This window comes from Carcharodon carcharias, chromosome 19 (assembly GCF_017639515.1).
Source record: "Carcharodon carcharias isolate sCarCar2 chromosome 19, sCarCar2.pri, whole genome shotgun sequence".
NCBI classification, from domain to species: Eukaryota; Metazoa; Chordata; class Chondrichthyes; order Lamniformes; family Lamnidae; genus Carcharodon; species Carcharodon carcharias.
Window position 1 is genome coordinate 96,751,034 of NC_054485.1, and position 18,893 is coordinate 96,769,926.

Genomic DNA, 18,893 nt, shown 5'->3' on the forward strand with positions numbered 1-18,893 from the left:
ACAATGTAAATGCAGGGTTCCCACTAATCACATCGGCAGGCTATATGACTTTATCCAGAGCAACAGGATGATCCCAGCCTCATTTCCGAATTATTTGGCGCTCACCGTAATGTTTACGTTGCTGATATCCAGGGGCAACAGGTCAAGGTTAAGTTGCCTTACAGCTTCAGAGTTGCAGTCACCCTGTGACATGGCGCCACTCTCCTCCTCACTCCCGTCGATGGGACAACTGGGGTAACCCACATCAGCGTGAGTGTCTGTAGAAGCTGACTGATCGGTCACCTCATTGTCTTCCTGGGCACCGCCATCTTCACTCTCTCTGGCCTGCGATAAGAAAGACTCAGCATTTATACCAGCGCCTCTTACAACCTCAGGGTATCTCTAAATGATTCGTGGTCTAAATCGCCATCCAAATGCTGCTTGACTCATGGGCAACGATTTGGCAGCCCGTTGGCGAGTCACAAGGTGAACAGCCAGTCAGAACCTTCTAATTTGGGTGCTCACCCCTTCCCCTCTGAGTCAGAAGGTCACAGCTTCAAGCCCCATTCCAGAACGTGAGCACATGATCAGTTCTGGGGTTGGTTGAGGATTGAATGTTCAGCAACTCAGCAGATGAACTTCTTCACGTCCCATCATTGAATCAGTTACACTGAGCTGAGGGGCCAGATTGACCCTCACACGGAAGGTTCACTCTTCAGACAGGGCCTTTCTCTCAGAGCGTTTCTCATCATTTCTCATTCCCAGAGCGGGGTTTGAACACCTGATCCTGTGATTCAGCATGTTACCCATTCAGCCACCCCTGACTCTCGCTACCAAGAAGCAGTTTAAAGAACAGACCCTTAAATGGGTGAGAAGCAGTGAATGCTTCTCCCCCTTGCTGGAAAGTTCCTGCACAGGTTGGTCATTTCTTCAGTGTTCAGCCCAAGGAGGGTTTTGTTCACATGGCACAAGGTGTTGGCAGGATTCTCAAATGCTGAGAGGCAGTACAGGCAAACTGCAATCCTGCTCTCACCTAGTGGTCACACAGAGACACTGTCCACACCCGGTGTCCACTCACAGGCACTGTCTACACACAGACACTGTCCACACACTGACACTGTCCACACAAAGACACTGCCCACACCCAATGTTCACACACAGACACTGCCCACACCCAATGTTCACACACAGACACTGCCCAGTGTCCACACACAAACACTGTCCACACCCAATGCCCACAGTCACTGTCCACACACAGGCACTGTCCACACACAGACACTGTCCACACCCAATGTTCACACACAGACACCGCCCAGTGTCCACACACAAACACTGTCCACACCCAATGTCCACACACAGACACTACCCACACTCAGTGTCCACACACAGACACTGCCCACACTCAGTGTCCACACACAGACACTACCCACACTCAGTGTCCACACACAGACACTACCCACACTCAGTGTCCACACACAGACACTACCCACACTCAGTGTCCACACACAGACACTGCCCACACTCAGTGTCCACACACAAACACTGTCCACATCCAATGTCCACACAGTCACTGTCCACACCCAGTGTCCACACACAGACACTGTCCACATCCAGTGTCCACACACAGACACTGTCCACACCCAGTGTCCACACACAGACACTTCCCACACCCAGTGTCCACACACAGTCACTGCCCAGTGCCCACACACAGTCACTGCCCAGTATCCACATACAGTCACTGCCCAGTGCGCGCACACAGTCACTGCCCAGTGCCCACACACAGTCACTGCCCAGTGCCCACACACAGGCACTGCCCAGTGTCCATACACAGACACTGCCCAGTGCTCGCACACAGACATTGTCCACACCCAGTTTACAAACAGTTGCTGCCCAGTGTCCATACACAAACACTGTCCACACCCAGTGCCCACACATGGTCACTCCCCAGTGTCCACACACACACACACTGTCCACACCCAGTGTTCATACACAGTCACTGTCCAGCATCCATACACACACACACGCACTGTCCACACCCAGTGTTCATACACAGACATTGCCCAGCATCCACACACAAACACTGGCCAATATTTACACACAGATACTGTCCACACCTAGTGTACAACAGTGTCCATACACAGACACTGTCCACACAGTCATTGCCTAGTGTCCACACAGAGTCACTGTCCAGCGTCCATACACACATACACTGACCACACCCAGTGTACACACACAGACACTGCCCAGCATCCACACACAGACACTGGCCAATATTTACACACAGACACCGTCCACACCCAGTGTACAACAGTGTCCATACACAGACACTGTCCACACAGTCACTGCCCAGTGTCCACACACAGTCACTGCCTGGTGTACAGACGCTGCCCAGTGCCTATACACAGATACTGCTTAGTGTCCACACACACAGTCCATACAGAGACGCTACCCAGTGTCCATACAGTCACCACCCAGCATCCATACACAGACACTGCCCAGTGTCCAATCCCAGATACTGCCCAAGAGGATATATTGAACAAGAAGGTCTGCTCATTTCTCCTATCCATTTGCCAACACTGCTCACGTCTATATCCCTCATTGTTTAAAATCTAGATTTTTGACCAAGCTTTAGGTCACCTTGTGTGGTTTTGCTTCAAATGTTACCTGAAAATTGCTGAGATATCCAAGTCATGTGTCCATATATATTATATGCGTGTGCGCACACAGAGTTGGGACTTGGATTATTCTCACATGATTCAGGTTCTTGTTTTCTTTACACTTAGATTTGTTTTGTCCCTGGGTGTCACTGGCAAGGCCAGCAATTGTTTCCTGTCCCTAATTGCCCTTGAGAAGATGGTGATGAGCCACCTTCTTTACCACTGCAGTCTATATTGTGTAGCTACACTGACGGTATTGGATTGATACAATTGAGTAGCTATCTAGACCATTTCAGAGAGCAGTTAAGAGTCAATCGCATTACTGTGGGTCTGGAGTCACATGTGGGACAGACTGGGTAAGGATGGCAGATTTTCTTCCTTAAAGGGCATTAGTGAACCTGAAAGGTTTTTACAACAATTGATGATAGTTTCATGGTCACTCTTACTGAAATTATCTTTCAATTCCAGAATTTTTAATTAATTAAATTTAAATCCACCAGCTATCCTGGTAGGATTTGAACCCTTGTCCCCAGCTTATTAACCCAACAACATTGCCACTACACTACCATTCCCTCATGGATTTGTGCTGAAATGGTTAAAGTTACTCATTGCCAGGATGTTTTCAAGTTTAATGTGCCCAGGTACAATGTAGTTGACATTTTAGCAGGATTATATGATTCATGCCTGTTGAGTTCATCGTGTTGCTACATCGTGAAACAAGATAGCCAAGGCAATCTCAAGATGATGGAACTGGCAATGTGGCTGAGATGATTAGCTACCTGCTGAATAGTAAACAGATTGACCATCTGGAAGTTTCATTCACAATAACACTTGACATGCCATAATGAATCAGCAAGGACAGTGTGCATGACTAGAGGGCTGTAAAAAAATCTTGAGCTTTCCTTCACAAATTGTGGAGAGGGTCAGGATTGAAAGGATTAATGAAGGTTAGATCTCTACCTCAGGGGTAAATGGGGTATTTATTGCTTATTTCTCGTATGGTACTGCTTAGAAATACTGCGCGAATTAAAAACAACCACAATTAGCATTTATCTTGATCTTTTAAAATAATAAAATGTCCCAAGGCATTTCATAGGAAAATGATCAAACAAAATGTGATGTTGAGCCACATAAGGAGATATTAGGGCAGATGCCAAAAGCTTGGCCAAAGATTAAAGTTTTAGGGAGCATTGTTAGGTAGGAAAAAGAGGCAGAGAGTTTTACTAAGGGAATTCCAGAGCTTAGGACCTAGACCACCGAAAACATGGCTGCCAAGTGTGCAGCGATTAAAACTGAGATGCTCAAGAGGCCGGAATTAGGGAAGTGCAGATATCCCAGAGGGTTGTGGGGCTGGGGGAGATTACAGTGTTAGTGAGGGTGAGGCCAACATCAACTAACCCAGTGCAAACTCAGATACAAACTCAGTCCACCATCTTCTCAAGAGCAGCCAGGGATGGACAAGGGGATGAGGTATTGTATCTGACTCCTTCAGGCCCAGGTCTCTGCTTACAGCCCCTTCACGGTGGCAACAGCCACATGGGAACACCATCACCTCCCAGCTCCTTCACCGTCGCTGGGTCAAAATCCTGGAACACCCAACCTAACAGTGCCGCGGGTGCACCTTCATTACATGGGCTGCGGCAGTTCTGGAAGGTAGCTCACCATCTACTCTTCAAAGACAGAAAAGGAACGATCAACATACGGTGGACTTGGATAGGAAATCTAGATGGGACGGTGGGGGGTGACACTGTTAATTGTGTGCACTGAAGTTAAACTCTAGGGAGCATCACAAGAGCCAACTCCCCCCACAACACCCCCCCATCCCCCACACCACCCCCCACTCTGCCTCCTCACTCCCAACCATATAATCTTCCTCACAACATCAGCTAAAATGGTAATTGTGAACTCAGTCTCAGGAAATTGGCCCCAAAATTCTTCCACAAAATCAGCATCTGATAGGGCAACATTTGGGGAGTATTGGCAATGATGTTTCCCCCTCCAGCCCCCCAAGGTCGGGGGCTGATGGAAGTTCTTCCCAAAATCTACCCCCCCCCCCAACTTAGAAAGAAACACATCCAGATGAATTTCAACTCCAACATCCCACCCACTGAACCTTCAAACCTCCCAACCAGGATGACAACTGTTATCAACCCAGCTAATGGCGCTTTGGTGGTTCAATGGGTTACGTTAATTAAGCACCAGTGGGTAGGGGGCCACACGTGGGACTAAGAATGGTTGGAGGGGGAAATACTGGGGAAGGAGAGAAGGGGTTAATGAAGCCAACTCACCAGGCCGCTGTCTGCACTGGTATCAAGTTCTGAGGATGTAGGCATGGGCGATGTTTCATTCTGACTAACTTGGTCTGCAAGCTCATCTCCCACCCACATGATAGGCGAGATGTTCCCCGTGCGATTGGTTGGCTCGGTGAGGATCTCCATATAGGGTGAGGGGGCAGTCTGCTCTTCCTCCCCATCTCTCTGAGCATCACTGGAGTCCGACTTTTGTGCTCCTTCAATCTGATCTTCCTCAGGCAGCTCACCCCCGACGCCCAGTGAGGCTGTGTCCGCGTTGCTGTATCGAGTGCCCACCGTTCCACTCCGAACCTCTGTGTTCTTCAATCCTCCTTCCTCCATTTCTCTCTCAGCTTCCACCTCCTCACACTGCAACACAAAGACAGCTATCTTGTAAAGGAGAGAGCTTGCATTTATATAGCGCCTTTCATGACCACAGGGCATCCCAAACAGCCAATGGAGTCACTATTGTAATGTGGGAAATGCAGCTGCCAATTTGCTCACAGCAAGCTCCTTCAAACAGCAATGAGATAATGACCAGACCATCTGTTTTAGTGATGTTGGTTGAGGGATAACCGAAGCAAACGGCCCTGGTCTTCTTTGAGATACTGGCATGAGATATTTTATGTCCACCTGAAAGGACATCAGATATTGGGCCAACACTTGATCTGACAGATGGCATCACAGACTATGCAGCGCTCCCAGTATTGACCCTCCAACAGTGCAGAATTCTCCCAGTCCTGGTCCTCTGACAGCGCAGCACTCCGTCAGTACTGACTCTCTAACAGTGCAGCATTCCCTCAGTACTGGCCCTCTAACAGTACAGCTCTCCCTCAGTACTGACCCTCTAACAGTGCAGCACTCCCTCAGTACTGACCCTCTAACAGTGCAGCACTCCCTCAGTACTGACCCTCTAACAGTGCAGCATTTCGTCAGTACTGACCCTCTGACAGTGCAGCACTCCCTCAGTACTGACCCTCTAACAGTGCAGCATTTCGTCAGTACTGACCCTCTGACAGTGCAGCATTTCCTCAGTACTGACCCTCTAACAGTGCAGCATTTCGTCAGTACAGTCCCTCTGACAGTGCAGCACTCCCTCAGTACTGACCCTCTAACAGTGCAGCATTTCGTCAGTACTGACCCTCTAACAGTACAGCTCTCCTTCAGTACTGACCCTCTGACAGTGCAGAACTCCCTCAGTACTGACCCTCTAACAGTGCAGCATTTCGTCAGTACTGACCCTCTAACAGTGCAGCATTTCGTCAGTACTGACACTCTAACAGTACAGCTCTCCTTCAGTACTGACCCTCTAACAGTGCAGAACTCCCTCAGTACTGACCCTCTAACAGTGCAGCATTTTGTCAGTACTGACCCTCTGACAGTGCAGCACTCCCTCAGTACTGACCCTCTAACAGTGCAGCATTTCGTCAGTACTGACCCTCTAACAGTACAGCTCTCCTTCAGTACTGGCCCTCTGACAGTGCAGAACTCCCTGAGTACTGACCCTCTAACAGTGCAGCACTCCCTCAGTACTGATGCTCTAACAGTGCAGCACTCCCTCAGTACTGACCCTCTAACAGTGCAGCACTCCCTCAGTACTGACGCTCTAACAGTGCAGCACTCCCTCAGTACTGACCCTCTAACAGTGCAGCATTTCCTCAGTACTGATCCTTTGACAGTGCAGCACTCCCTCAGTACTGACCCTCTGACAGTGCAGCATTTCCTCAGTACTGATCCTTTGACAGTGCAGCACTCCCTCAGTACTGACCCTCTGACAGTGCAGCACTCCCTCAGTACTGACCCTCTAACAGTGCAGCATTTCCTCAGTACTGATCCTTTGACAGTGCCACATTCCCTTGGCACTAACCTTTCTACATACAAATATACCCACAGATGAGTTAGGAGCAAGCATAGACCATTCAGCCCCTCCAGCATGCTCCTCCATTCACTAAGACCTGATTGTGGCCTCAACTCTGCATTTACACCAACCCCCAATTACCCCTGACCCCCTTGTTAGCCAAAAGCCTATCTACCTCTGCCTTAAAATTATTCAATGGCCCTGTCTGGAGAAACTGAGCATATCTGGCAGCATCTGCGGAGAGAGAAAAACAGAATTAATGCCTCAGGACAGCGACCTTTCATCAGGATTTGCAAAAGTTATTGAATTTTCTGGTTTTATTTCAGATTTCCAGCATCACAGAATGCTGCCTTTCCACATCAGCTGGATAATGTGCTGAGGCCTTGGGATTGCAACGTTGACTCACAACCAGCTGACTCAGAGGCACGAGCACTACGCAGCGAGTCACAGCTGAAGTCTCAAGCCACGTCTGAGTCAAATGTCTGACTCAGGCTTTCAGACGTTGTTCACCAGGGAGAGAGTAACTTTCTCTGACGGCAGGGGAAAGGACTCGAGGGCCAGAATGTTTTTGTCCCACGGATGAGCTCGTGCCCAACCTGAACGGGAGTGAAGCAGCGCACGCTGGCGTTGGGCGAGTGCCCCCACGTCATTGCGTAACCCCCTCTTTCTCCCCACCCCCCCCCCGCCGCCGGTGAACTATCGGTTGGCAAGCCCAGATGAGAGACGGCAGCGCGCCCGCCGACAATTAAGAGGCCTATTAAGGTCCTAAAGTAATTGGTTAAGTTGTATTTTTCACTGCCCGCACAGCCATTCGGCAGGCAGGCGGGTGATTAGACCAGGCGGCCTGCGCATTCTTAACGAAATCTCATTCACGGGTGGGATGAGATCTCCAAAGGTTGCTGAAAAACACAGTTAAACTTTTTTAGCATCCTTTTTCACAGGTCCCTCTTCATGTGACTGAGTCACGCGTGGACATCTTTGTATCATACATAAAAAAGTTCATTTTTCATTTTAACATCCTTCAGCTCCCTGAGGCAGCTCGGTGCCTCAAGGGAGCTGTCAGCGCGTGAACCCACCCGCTCCCCCCCCCTCCCCCGCTCACGCGCACACTTCAGTGCTTGCGCTCCCTCCGCCCCCACCCCGGCAGTGCTGAGGACCCCAGGGCATGTTTCACGCTGGCTGGTGTTTAATTGGCCAGTCGGGGTGAGATGGCGGGTGGAGCCCGGGCACAGGCGGCGGTGGGTCTCACGGCTGGTCCTGGGCATGCCCACCGTGCCCACCCTACGAGTGGAAAATCCTTCCCCAGGTGGTGCAAGCAGCAGCTTTTGCTCGTGTCCAGAGCATTAAGGTACCGGTGCAGCCACCCCTCCCCCCCCCCGAACAACGTTGGTAACAGAATGTGGCCATTCAGCCCCTCAATACTAATCTGCTGTTCAGTGAGCTCATGGCCGACCAGTAGCTGAATTTCATTTATGTGCCTTGGCTGCAGATTCTTTTATACCACTGGGCAGATATAAAGGATCTCTAATTTAAAAGTGTGAGGGGAGATTGCATCTGGTGCTTTTTTTGTGGGAGATAGTTCCACACGTCTTTCACCTTTTGCATAAAGAAGTGTCTCCAACCTCCTCTCTCCTGAATGACCTGGCTCCGATTTTAAGGTCCCTTATCCCAGACTCTGCCACCAGTGGTGATGTAGCCGACCAATTCCTTTCAAATTCTTAAAACAACCCCAAAGCCTATTGGGACCAGCTGTCATTCCAGACACATACAAGTGCTGCTATGCCACATGGACAGAATAATGGGATGGTGTAACTGGCCATGTTAGCCTGAGTGGGACATTTCAACCCAGAGTCTGGCACTGAGGCCTAGAATGGGCCTACCTGCCCGAATCCACGGGTATGGTTGCCAAATACTTAGACAGAGATTTAATCAAATGACCTGTCTCTTAAACGGTTGTTTCTCTTCTGTCTCCAATAGTTTTATGACCAAAAAGAAAATGAAAGTGGGATCCTTTTGAAACCATAAACCCCTATAATTTTTCCCCAAGGCTTGTTCAAGGAAGTGTCCTGCAGATCAATCAGTAATTGGTGCAGACTCCAAGACAGTCCTGGAGGGATAGCCCAGCAGCTTGGAGCCACAACCCAAACAACAGCAGTTTATTTGGTGCTATTAATTTGGAGGCGTTATTGACAGGAGTTATTTGGAGATCCCATTTATACAAGTTTACAGCCATCATTAAGGTCACCGTTGCAAACACAGTTCTTCTTATAAAGGGTGACTGTGTAATGTCTGCTTGTTTATCTAAATATGTACTGTTCTGCATTGACAATCGAATATATCTGAGGAATTCAGGCAGAAATGCAAGAGAGTGCGTTATTCAAAAGTAATAAATTATTTGTTTGTTTAACCCAGTTGTAGGAAGTCACAGCCCCCGTTTACAGATAGTTGAGAAATCAGGGAAATATGTGGTGAGATGATTTAAAAGATAAGGCCTAGGATGCAGAAAAATACCTTTAGAAGGCACAGTGACTGGGTGCAGAAACACTCCTTCAGTACTCAGAGGGCACTGGGTACAGAACCACTCCTTTGATATTCAGAGGGCGCAGTGACTGGGTAAGGAAATGCTTCTTCAGTACTCAGAGGGCACTGGGTATAGAAACATTCCTTTAGCACCTAAAGAGCACTGGGTACAGAAACCCTCCTTCAGTACTAAGGGGCACTGAGTACAGAAACACTCCTTGAGTACTCAGAGATAACTGGGCACAGAAATATTCCTTTGATATTCAGAGGGCACAGTGACTGGGTACAGAAACACCCCTCCAGTACTCAGGGGGCACTGGGTACAGAAACATTCCTTTAGTACCCAGAGGGCACTGGGTAAGGAAACACTCCTTCAGAGAGGAGATTGTGGGGTGATGGTAGTGTCACTGGATTAATATTCCAGAGTCCTAGACTAATGCTAGTCTAAGTACACTGATTGTCATAAAAACTCATCTGGCTCACGAATGTACTTTAGGGAAGGAAATCTGCCACCCTTACCCGGTCTGGCCTACAACGAGACTCCAGACCCACAGCAACCTAGTTGACTGCAAATTGCAATCCAATGTGGCCTGGCAAGGGACTCAGTTGTACCAAACCACTGTGGAAACCACTATGGAAAAGTCAAAAAGGAATAAAACCAGATGTCACCACCTGGTATTGACCTAGGCACCAGAACCGATAATGGCAAACCCAGCCCTGTCAACCCTGCAAATTCCTCCTTACTATTGAGAGAGCTACCCCAGAGATTAGTTAAGCAACAGCCTGCCGAAATTATACCTTATAGACAATTTCCAAGACTGCTCTGCCACCATCCCTGGCTATGTCCTGTCACACCAGCAGGATGGACCCAGCAAAGGTGGCAGCACAGTGCTATACAGTTGGGAGGGAGGTGCCTGGGAGTCCTCAACGTTGACTCTGGACCCCATGAAGTCTCATTGAATCACGTGAACATGGGCAAGGAGGCCTCCAGCTGATTACCCATTCCCACCATCCTCCCCACCACCAAGGCTGATGAATCAGTGCTCCTCCATGTTGAACGCCACTTGGAGGAAGCACTGAGGGTGGCAAGGGTGCAGAATGCACGCTGAATGGGGGACTCCAATGTCCATCACCAGGAGTGGATCGGTAGCACCACTACCAACCGAGTTGGCCGAGTCCTGAAAGAGATTTCAGGCACTGGGCCTCTAGCAGGTGGTGAGGGAAATACCAGGAGGGAAAAAATCTACTTGACCTTGTCCTTGCCAATCCACCTGTTGCAGATGCATCCGTCCATGACAATATTAGTAGGAGTGACTATCGTACAGTCCTTGTGAAGACAAAGTCCCGTCTTGGTTTTGAGGATACCCTCCATCGTGTTGTGTGGCACTACCACCGTGCTAAATGGAATAGATTTCAAACAGATCTAGCAGCTCAAGACTTGAGATCCACGAGGCGCTGTGGGCCATCAGCAGCAGCAGAATTGTATACAACCACAATCTGTAACCTCATGGCCTAGCATATCCTCCACTCTACCATTAACATCAAGCCAGGGGATCAACCCTGGTTCACTGAAGAGAGCAGGAGGGCATGACGGGAGCAGCGGCACCAGGTATACCTAAAAATGTGGTGCCAAACTGAAGCTACAACACAGGACCACTTGCGTCCCAAACAGCGGAGACAGTATGCAATAGACAGAGCTAAGTAATCCCACAACCAACGCGTCAGATCTAAGCTCTACAGTCATACCACATTAAGTTGTGAATGGCGGTGGACAATTAAATAACTAACTGGAGGAGGAGGCTCCACAAATAAAGCAAGTAAAACAAGTGAAGGAGGCTCCATCCTCAATGATGGGCAAGTCCAGCACATCAGTGCAAAAGACAAGGCTGAAGCATTTGCAACTTCCAAGTGGATGATCCATCCTGGCCTCCTCCTGAGGTCCCCATATCACAGATTCCAGTCTTCATCAATTCAATTCACTCCATGTGAAATCAAGAAATGGCTGAAGGCACCGGTTACTGCTAAGGCAATGCACCCTGAAAATATTCTGGTAATAGTACTAAAGACTTGTACTCCAGGACTAGCGGAACCCCTAGCCAAGCTGTTGCAGCACAGCTACAACACTTGCGGCTATCCAACAATGTGGAAAATTGCCCAGGCATGTCCTGTCCGCAAAAAGCAGGATAAATTCAACACGAACAATTATCGCCCCATCAGCTACTCTTGATCTTCAGTAAAGTAATGGAAGATGTTATTAAGCGGTACTTCCACAACCTGCTCACTTATGCTCAGTTTGGGTTCAACCAGGGTCATCCAACTCCGGACCAAACATGGACAAAGGAGCTGAACTCCAGAGGTGAGCTTGGCATGAAGGCAGCATTTGACCGAGTGTGGCATCAAGGAGCACTGGCAAAATCAAAGTCAATGGGATTGGGGGAAAACTCTACAATGATTGGAGTTATTCCTGGCATAAACGATGATTGTTGTTGTTGGAGGTCAATTATCTCAGCTCCAGAACATCACTGCAGGAGTTCCTCAGGATAGTATCCTCAAACCAACCATCTTCAGCTGTTTTATCAATGACCAGCCTGCCATCATAAGGTCAGAAATGGGGATATTCGCTGATGATTGCACAATGTTCAGCACCATTTATGACTCCTCAGGTACTGAAGCAGTCTGTGTCCATATGCAGCAAGACCTGGACAATATCCAGGCTCGGGCTGACAAGCAGCAAGTAACATTCAAACTACACAAGTGCCAGAAATGGCCATCTCCAACATGAGAGACATTCAACAGCATTGCCATCTCTGAATCCCCCACCATCAACATCCTGGGGATTACCATCGACCAGAAACTAAACTGGACCAGCCATATAAATACTGTGGCTACAAGAGCAGGTCAGAGGCTGGGAATTCTGCAGAGTGTAACTCACCTCCTGACTCCCCAAAACCTGTCCACCATCTACGAGGCATAAGTCAGGAGTGTGATGGAATACTCCTCATTTGCCTGGATGAGTAGAGCTCCAATAACACTCAAAAAGCTCAATACTGTCCAGGCAAAGCAGCCCACTTGTTTAGCACCCCATCAAACTCTATAAATATTCACTCCCTGTACCACTGATGCACAGTGCCAGAGTGTGTGCCATCTACAAGATGCAATGAATTAACTCACCGAGGTTCCTTCGACATCACCTTCCAAACTCATGACCTGTATCATCTAGAAGAATAAGGGCAGCAGGTGCATGGGAAACACCACCAAGGCACATATCATCATGAGTTGGAACTATATTACTGTTCCTACACTGTCAGTAGGACAAAATCCTGGAGCTCCCTCCTTAACAGCACTGTGGGTGTACCTGCACCAGATGGATTCCAGCACTCCTGGGACGTTGCTGCAGAAGTTGCTCAGGGTAGTGTCCGAGGCCCAATCATCTTCAGCAGCCTTATCAATGACTTTCCCTCCATCATAAGGTCAGAAGTGGGGATGATCGCAGATTATTGCGCAACGTTCAGCACCATTCGTAACATCTCAAATACTGAAGTAGTCCGTGTCCATATGCAGCAAGGCGTGGGCAATATCCAGGCTGGACTGATAAGTGGCAAATATCATTCATGCCACACAAATGCCAGGGAAAGACCATTTCCAACAAGAGAGAATCTAACCATCAACCCCTGCCATTCAATAGCATTACCATCACTGAATCCCCACTATCAACATCCTGGGGGTTAGAAGCTGAACTGGATGAGCCATATAAGTGCTGTGGCTACAAGAGCAGGTAGAAGGCTAGGAATCCTATGGTGAGTAACTCACCTCCTGAGTCCCTAAAGCCTGTTCACCATCGACAAAAGACAAGTGTGGCAGAAGTGTGATGGAATACTCTCCACTTGTCTGGATGGGTGCAGCTCCAACAACACTCAAGAAGCTTGACACCATCCAGGACAAAGCAGCCCGCTTAATTGGCACCACATCTACCACTTTCAATATTCACTTCCTCCACCATTAATGCACAGTAGCAGCAGTATGTACCATCTACAAGAAGCACTGCAGCAATTCACCAAGGCTCCTTAAACAGCACCTTCCAAACCCATGATTGCTGCCTTCTAGAAGGACAATGGCAGCACATAGATGGGAACACCACTACCTGGAAGTTCCCCACCAAGCCACTCACTACACTGACTTGGAAATATATCACCGTTCGTTCACTGTCGCTGGGTCAAAATCCAGGAAACCCCCCTTCATACAGAACTGTGGGTGTACTACAGCACATGGACTGCAATGGTTCAAGAAGGTTGCACATCACCACCTTCTCAAGGGCAATTAGGGATGGGCAATAAATATTTGCCTTGCCAGAGATGCCAAAATCCCATAAAAGATTTTTTAATATCCTTCTTTATTCAGAGGGCACTGGATACAGAAATGCTCCTTAAGTACTCAGAGGGCAGTGGGTACAGAAACGCTCCTACAGTACTCAAAGAGTACTGGTTACAGGAACACTCCTTCAGTATTCAGAGGGCACTGGGTACAGATAAACTCCTTCAGCACTCAAAGGCCAGTGGGTACAGAAACTTTCCTTCAGTGCTCAGAGAGTACTGGTACCGAAACACTCCTTCAATACTCACAGGGCACTGGGTACAGAAACACTCCTTCAGTACTCAGAAGGCACTGGGCACAGAAACACTCTTTCAGTACTCAGGGAGTTTTGGGTACAGAACCAGTCCTTTGATATTTAGAGGGCACAGTGACTGGGTACGGAAACGCTCCTTCAGCACTCAGAGGGCACTGGGTATAGAAACATTCCTTTAGTACCCAGAGAGCACTGGGTACAGAAACACTCCTTCAGTACTAAGGGAGCACTGGGTACAGAAACACTCCATCAGTACTCAGAGGGCACTGGGTACAGAAACACTCCATCAGTACTCAGAGGGCACTGGGTACAGAAACACTCCTTCAGCACTCAGAGGGCACTGGGCACAGAAACTCTTTCAGTACTCAGAGAGTACTGGGTACAGAAACACTCCCTCAATACTCAGCATTTGTAATGATTTGACATACCGGACAGGCATCAACACGAAACAGATGAACTTTATTACAGAGAGCTTTTCAGATGCTACATGCTTGAACAGGACCCTCAACAGGAAGACCTGCCCACCCAAATTACCTACGCTTAGAACTCATTTGTCGGAGCCTCCAAGAACATTATATGACATCTGATAGACAGGAGGGGGGGCTATAACTTCAGTTAGGACATTTCCTCGCCCATTAGTTTTTTTATAGATTCTATTCACAGAGAACATTTGAATATCTAACAACATATACATATATAAAACTCAGGTGATTAAAGGTTAAGTCTCTGACGCTTTCATTATTTGGTTAGAGCAGCATAGCTCTAACATTTGAGGTTCTTCTACAGGATCGACATGATCAGGAACTGTACTACCAGATGCATCATTAGAAAATGCCTGTCCAAGGCCTGGCAGCTCTGCAGAGATATCGGACATGTGTATTCTAGATTGATCTGTCACCTCAGGGATTAATGGTTCGATGTTAATCACAGGTGGAGTGGCTGGTTGTTAGAATGTCTCTCTATCCCGAGGATAATTCTGTCTTCCACTTCCGTCTAGAAGGATAAGGGACCAGCTTCTGAGAAAATGGTTCCAGCAATCCCACAAAGTCCACTTCCAAAATTCGGCATGAGTACTGTGTCTCCTATAGTGAATCTGCGAGCTTTGCTATGAATATTGTGATTCAATTTTTGGTTACTCTGATTCCTCTCTACCTTCCCCTCTAAGTTTGGAAACACCAGACCTGACTGTACATAGGTGGCACTTCATCAATAATTCAGAATGTGTTGGACCCGTAGTTGAATGAGGCGGTGTACAATAACGGAGAAGAAAACGGGAAAGTCAAGTTTCTAGAGTACCTACCGATGACATCTTCATTCCTGATTTGAAAGTTTGCACAGCTCTCTCAGCTAAACTGTTTGATGAGGGATGGTAAAGGGCTGTTTCAATATGTCTGATTCCATTTAAATTCATGAATCTCTGAAACTCTCTACTGGTAAACTCTGTACCATTATCAGAAATGATGACACCTGGTAGGCCATGTATACTAAAACAAGCAGCTTTTCAATAGTCGCACTCAATGTTGGTGATCTGACTTCATACACATCCAACTATTTAGAATGTGCATCCATGATCAATAAAAACATGGTACTTAAGAATAGTCCTACATAATCAATATGTGGTCAAACCCACTGTCGACCAAGCTACTCCTACGGATACAGTGGAGCTGAAACAGGCAAATTCCATTGTTGCTGACACTGAACACAGTGCTTGACCACGCTTTCAAAGTCACTCTCAATGCCTGCCCACCAGACATAGCTTCGCGCAAGCATTTTCATCTTTGATATGGCTGGGTGGGCACTGTGAAACTCTGTCAAGAGCGGTTCTCTACCTTGTGTTGAAACAACAATTCTTGATCCCCACAGCAAGATTCCATCTTGACAACTTAACTCTGTTTTTTGGACATGGAATGACCTCATCTCTTCAGACACTGTTGAATTTGACAACCATTTGCAATACAAGGTCTCTGAGTTCCGACAAAATTGGATCTCTATCCGTCCAATTTCTAATTTTCTTTGCACACAGATGCAAAGAATCCAAGAAATTCAGTGCAAGCACAATTTCTAGTGGCACTGGAGCATGTACAATGCTATCTGGTAACGGGAGATGACTAAGTGCATCCTCATTTGCAATATGTAAGCAGGATGGTGCATAAAAGTATTCTCATATGCAGATAATATCAAAGCCCAATGATGCATTTTTGCTGCAGCTATTGGAGGAATGGTCTTATCCTTTCTGAATAAGTCCATTAATGGTTTATTATGTGACACAGTGGTGAAGTGTCATCCATGCAGATAGTGGTGGAATTTCTTCACTCCGAATACCATCGATAAACCTTCTTTTTGTAGATGGGAATAATCTTTCTCAGCTGTGGAGAGGGTTCTCGAGACATAGCCAAAGGGCCTTTCTGATCCATTTTCCATTCTATGTGATAACACCATAAGGAGAGGCATCACATGTTAATACCAATTCTTTCGATGGGTTGTATTTTACCAATAAGCATGATGAATGTAATAGTTTCTAAGGTTCTTCCTTTTGTGAATTCCATGATCAATGGTGATTCTTTTTTAACAACAAGTGTAATGGTGGTAACACTGTTGATAAGTTTGGCAAGAAGCAGCTATAATAGTTGATCAAACACAGGAAAGACTTAAGTTTGGTTACAATGGACAGAGGGGGCGCATCCTCGATTGCCCAAACTTTCTCTTCTACTGGATGCAAAACCTGTGATCCAGGTAAGTAACTTCTGCCGCTTGGAATGTACTTTATGTTTCTTTAATCATACGCTGGCTCCTAAGAATCTTAGCACCTCTTCCAAGTTGGCCAAGTGTTCGGTCTCAGTTGACCCTATGATCAGGACATCATCTCGGTATTCTATCACTCTGAGAAGTCCTTGCAAAAGACTCTCTATTGTCCTTTGGAAGATTGCACATGCAGACAATATCCAAAGGGTAGACGAGTATATTGATAAAGACCCTTGCGTGCTTTGAACGTCACGTATTCTCTAGACATGCTATCCAGTTCTAATTGTTGGTAAGCATGGCCCATGTCCAGTTTTGTATAGGATTTGCCTCCAGCTAGCTTTGCACATAAGTCGCCTATCCTTGGAATAGGGAACTAATCTAATTTGGCTGCCTTGTTTATGGTTAATTCATAGTCCCCACAAATGCGTATATTTTGGTCAGGCTGAACCACTATGGGTTATGGGTGCTGCCCATTCTGAGAATTGGACAGGTTGGATGATGCCCAGCTTCTCTAACTGGCACAGTTCTGCGTCAACCTTCTCCTTTAATGCATAAGGCACAGGGTCTGGCCTTAAAGAAATGGGACGTCGCCTGAGAATCCACATGTATTTTTGCTTGCAGGCCTTTTAACTTCCCTAATTCGTTCCAAAATACACTGCCGTATTTCCTTAGCAGTTCAGGAACGCCTCCTGTTCTCAAGTGAAATATTTCAGACCCATCAAGCTTGATTTTTTGTAACCAGTCTCGGCCTTGGTTACGGGGAGAAGGTGGGAGATGGGGTTGAGAAACTAATCAGCCATGATTGAATGGCGGAGCTGACTCGATGGGACGAATGGCCTAATTTCTGCTCCTATGTCTTATGCTCTTATGGTCTTATGGCTCAGAAGACTAGGTCCTTCTCCTGTCACTACTACCACTGGAAGCTGAGATGTCTGTTGCCTATAAGACACAGGCACTGTGGTGATATCCTTTACCTGAGTGGATTCTCCAGTGTATGTCTTCAATTCAACAATTGCCTGCTCCAGATTCAGTGGCTGGGTACCTTCATGTAGGTATTTAAATATGTGCTCTCCAACCACTGTGTTTGAGGTTCTTATATCTACCTCCATTATTAGTGGCTTCCCATTAACTTGGACCGTGACAGTGATAGGTTCAGTTTTTACAGCAGTGATGTTATACAAGGGATAGATGTCAGTTTCAGAGCTTCAGGTTCTGTTGTATCATTCAATTCAGTCATTTTGGTTTGATGCTTTTGCTGCAACTCAGAGGGAACTGGGTGCAGAAACACCCCGTCAGTACTCAGAAGGCACTGGGTACAGAAACACTCCCTCAATACTTAGAGGGCACTGGGCAAAAAGAAAAACTCCTTCAGTGCTCAGAAGGCACAGTGACTGGGTGCAGATACTTTCCTTCAGAACCTAGAGGGCACTGTGTACAGAAACACCCCTTCAGCATTCAGATGGAACTGGGTATAGACACACTCCTTCAGTGCTTAGACCTCACTGGGTGCAGAAGCACTCCTTCAGTACTCAGAAGGCACTGGGTACAGAAATACTCCTTCAGTGTTGAGAGGGCAGTGCGTACAACAGCACAACTTTAGTACTCAGAGGGCACACTGACTGGCTACAGAAACACCCCTTCAGTACTCAGAGGGCACTGGGTACAGAAACACCCCTTCAGTATTCAGAGGGCACTGGCTACAGAAACTCACCTTCAGTACTCAGAGGGCACTGGGTACAGAAACACCCCTTCAGTACTCAGAGGGCACTGGTTACAGAAACACACCTTCAGTACTCAGAGTGCACTGGCTACAGAAACTCACCTTCAGTATTCAGAGGGCACTGGGTACAGAAACACTCCTTCAGTACTCAGAGGGCACTGGTTACAGAAACTCACCTTCAGTACTCAGAGGGCACTGGGTACAGAAACACCCCTTCAGTACTCAGAGGGCACTGGTTACAGAAACACCCCTTCAGTATTCAGAGGGCACTGGTTACAGAAACACACCTTCAGTACTCAGAGGGCACTGGGTACAGAAACACCCCTTCAGTACTCAGAGGGCACTGGTTACAGAAACACTCCTTCAGTACTCAGAGGGCACTGGCTACAGAAACTCACCTTCAGTACTCAGAGGGCACTGGGTACAGAAACACCCCTTCAGTACTCAGAGGGCACTGGGTACAGAAACACCCCTTCAGTACTCAGAGGGCACTCGGTACAGA

The 18,893-nt window shown here is 47.4% G+C and overlaps 1 protein-coding gene across 1 annotated transcript in view; it reads right to left on the bottom strand.

Annotated features, from left to right (window-relative positions):
• The window catches only part of LOC121291111, a 63,124-nt gene that overhangs the window by 15,996 nt on the left and 28,235 nt on the right, over positions 1-18,893 (bottom strand). Inside the window, exons 2-4 of the mRNA XM_041212173.1 lie at positions 6,961-7,019; positions 4,925-5,296; positions 106-324 (exon numbers count right to left, since the gene is read on the bottom strand). Coding sequence (XP_041068107.1) covers positions 106-324; positions 4,925-5,269 — 564 coding nt within the window. The 5' untranslated portion in view covers positions 5,270-5,296; positions 6,961-7,019. The remainder of the gene's footprint in view (positions 1-105; positions 325-4,924; positions 5,297-6,960; positions 7,020-18,893) is intronic.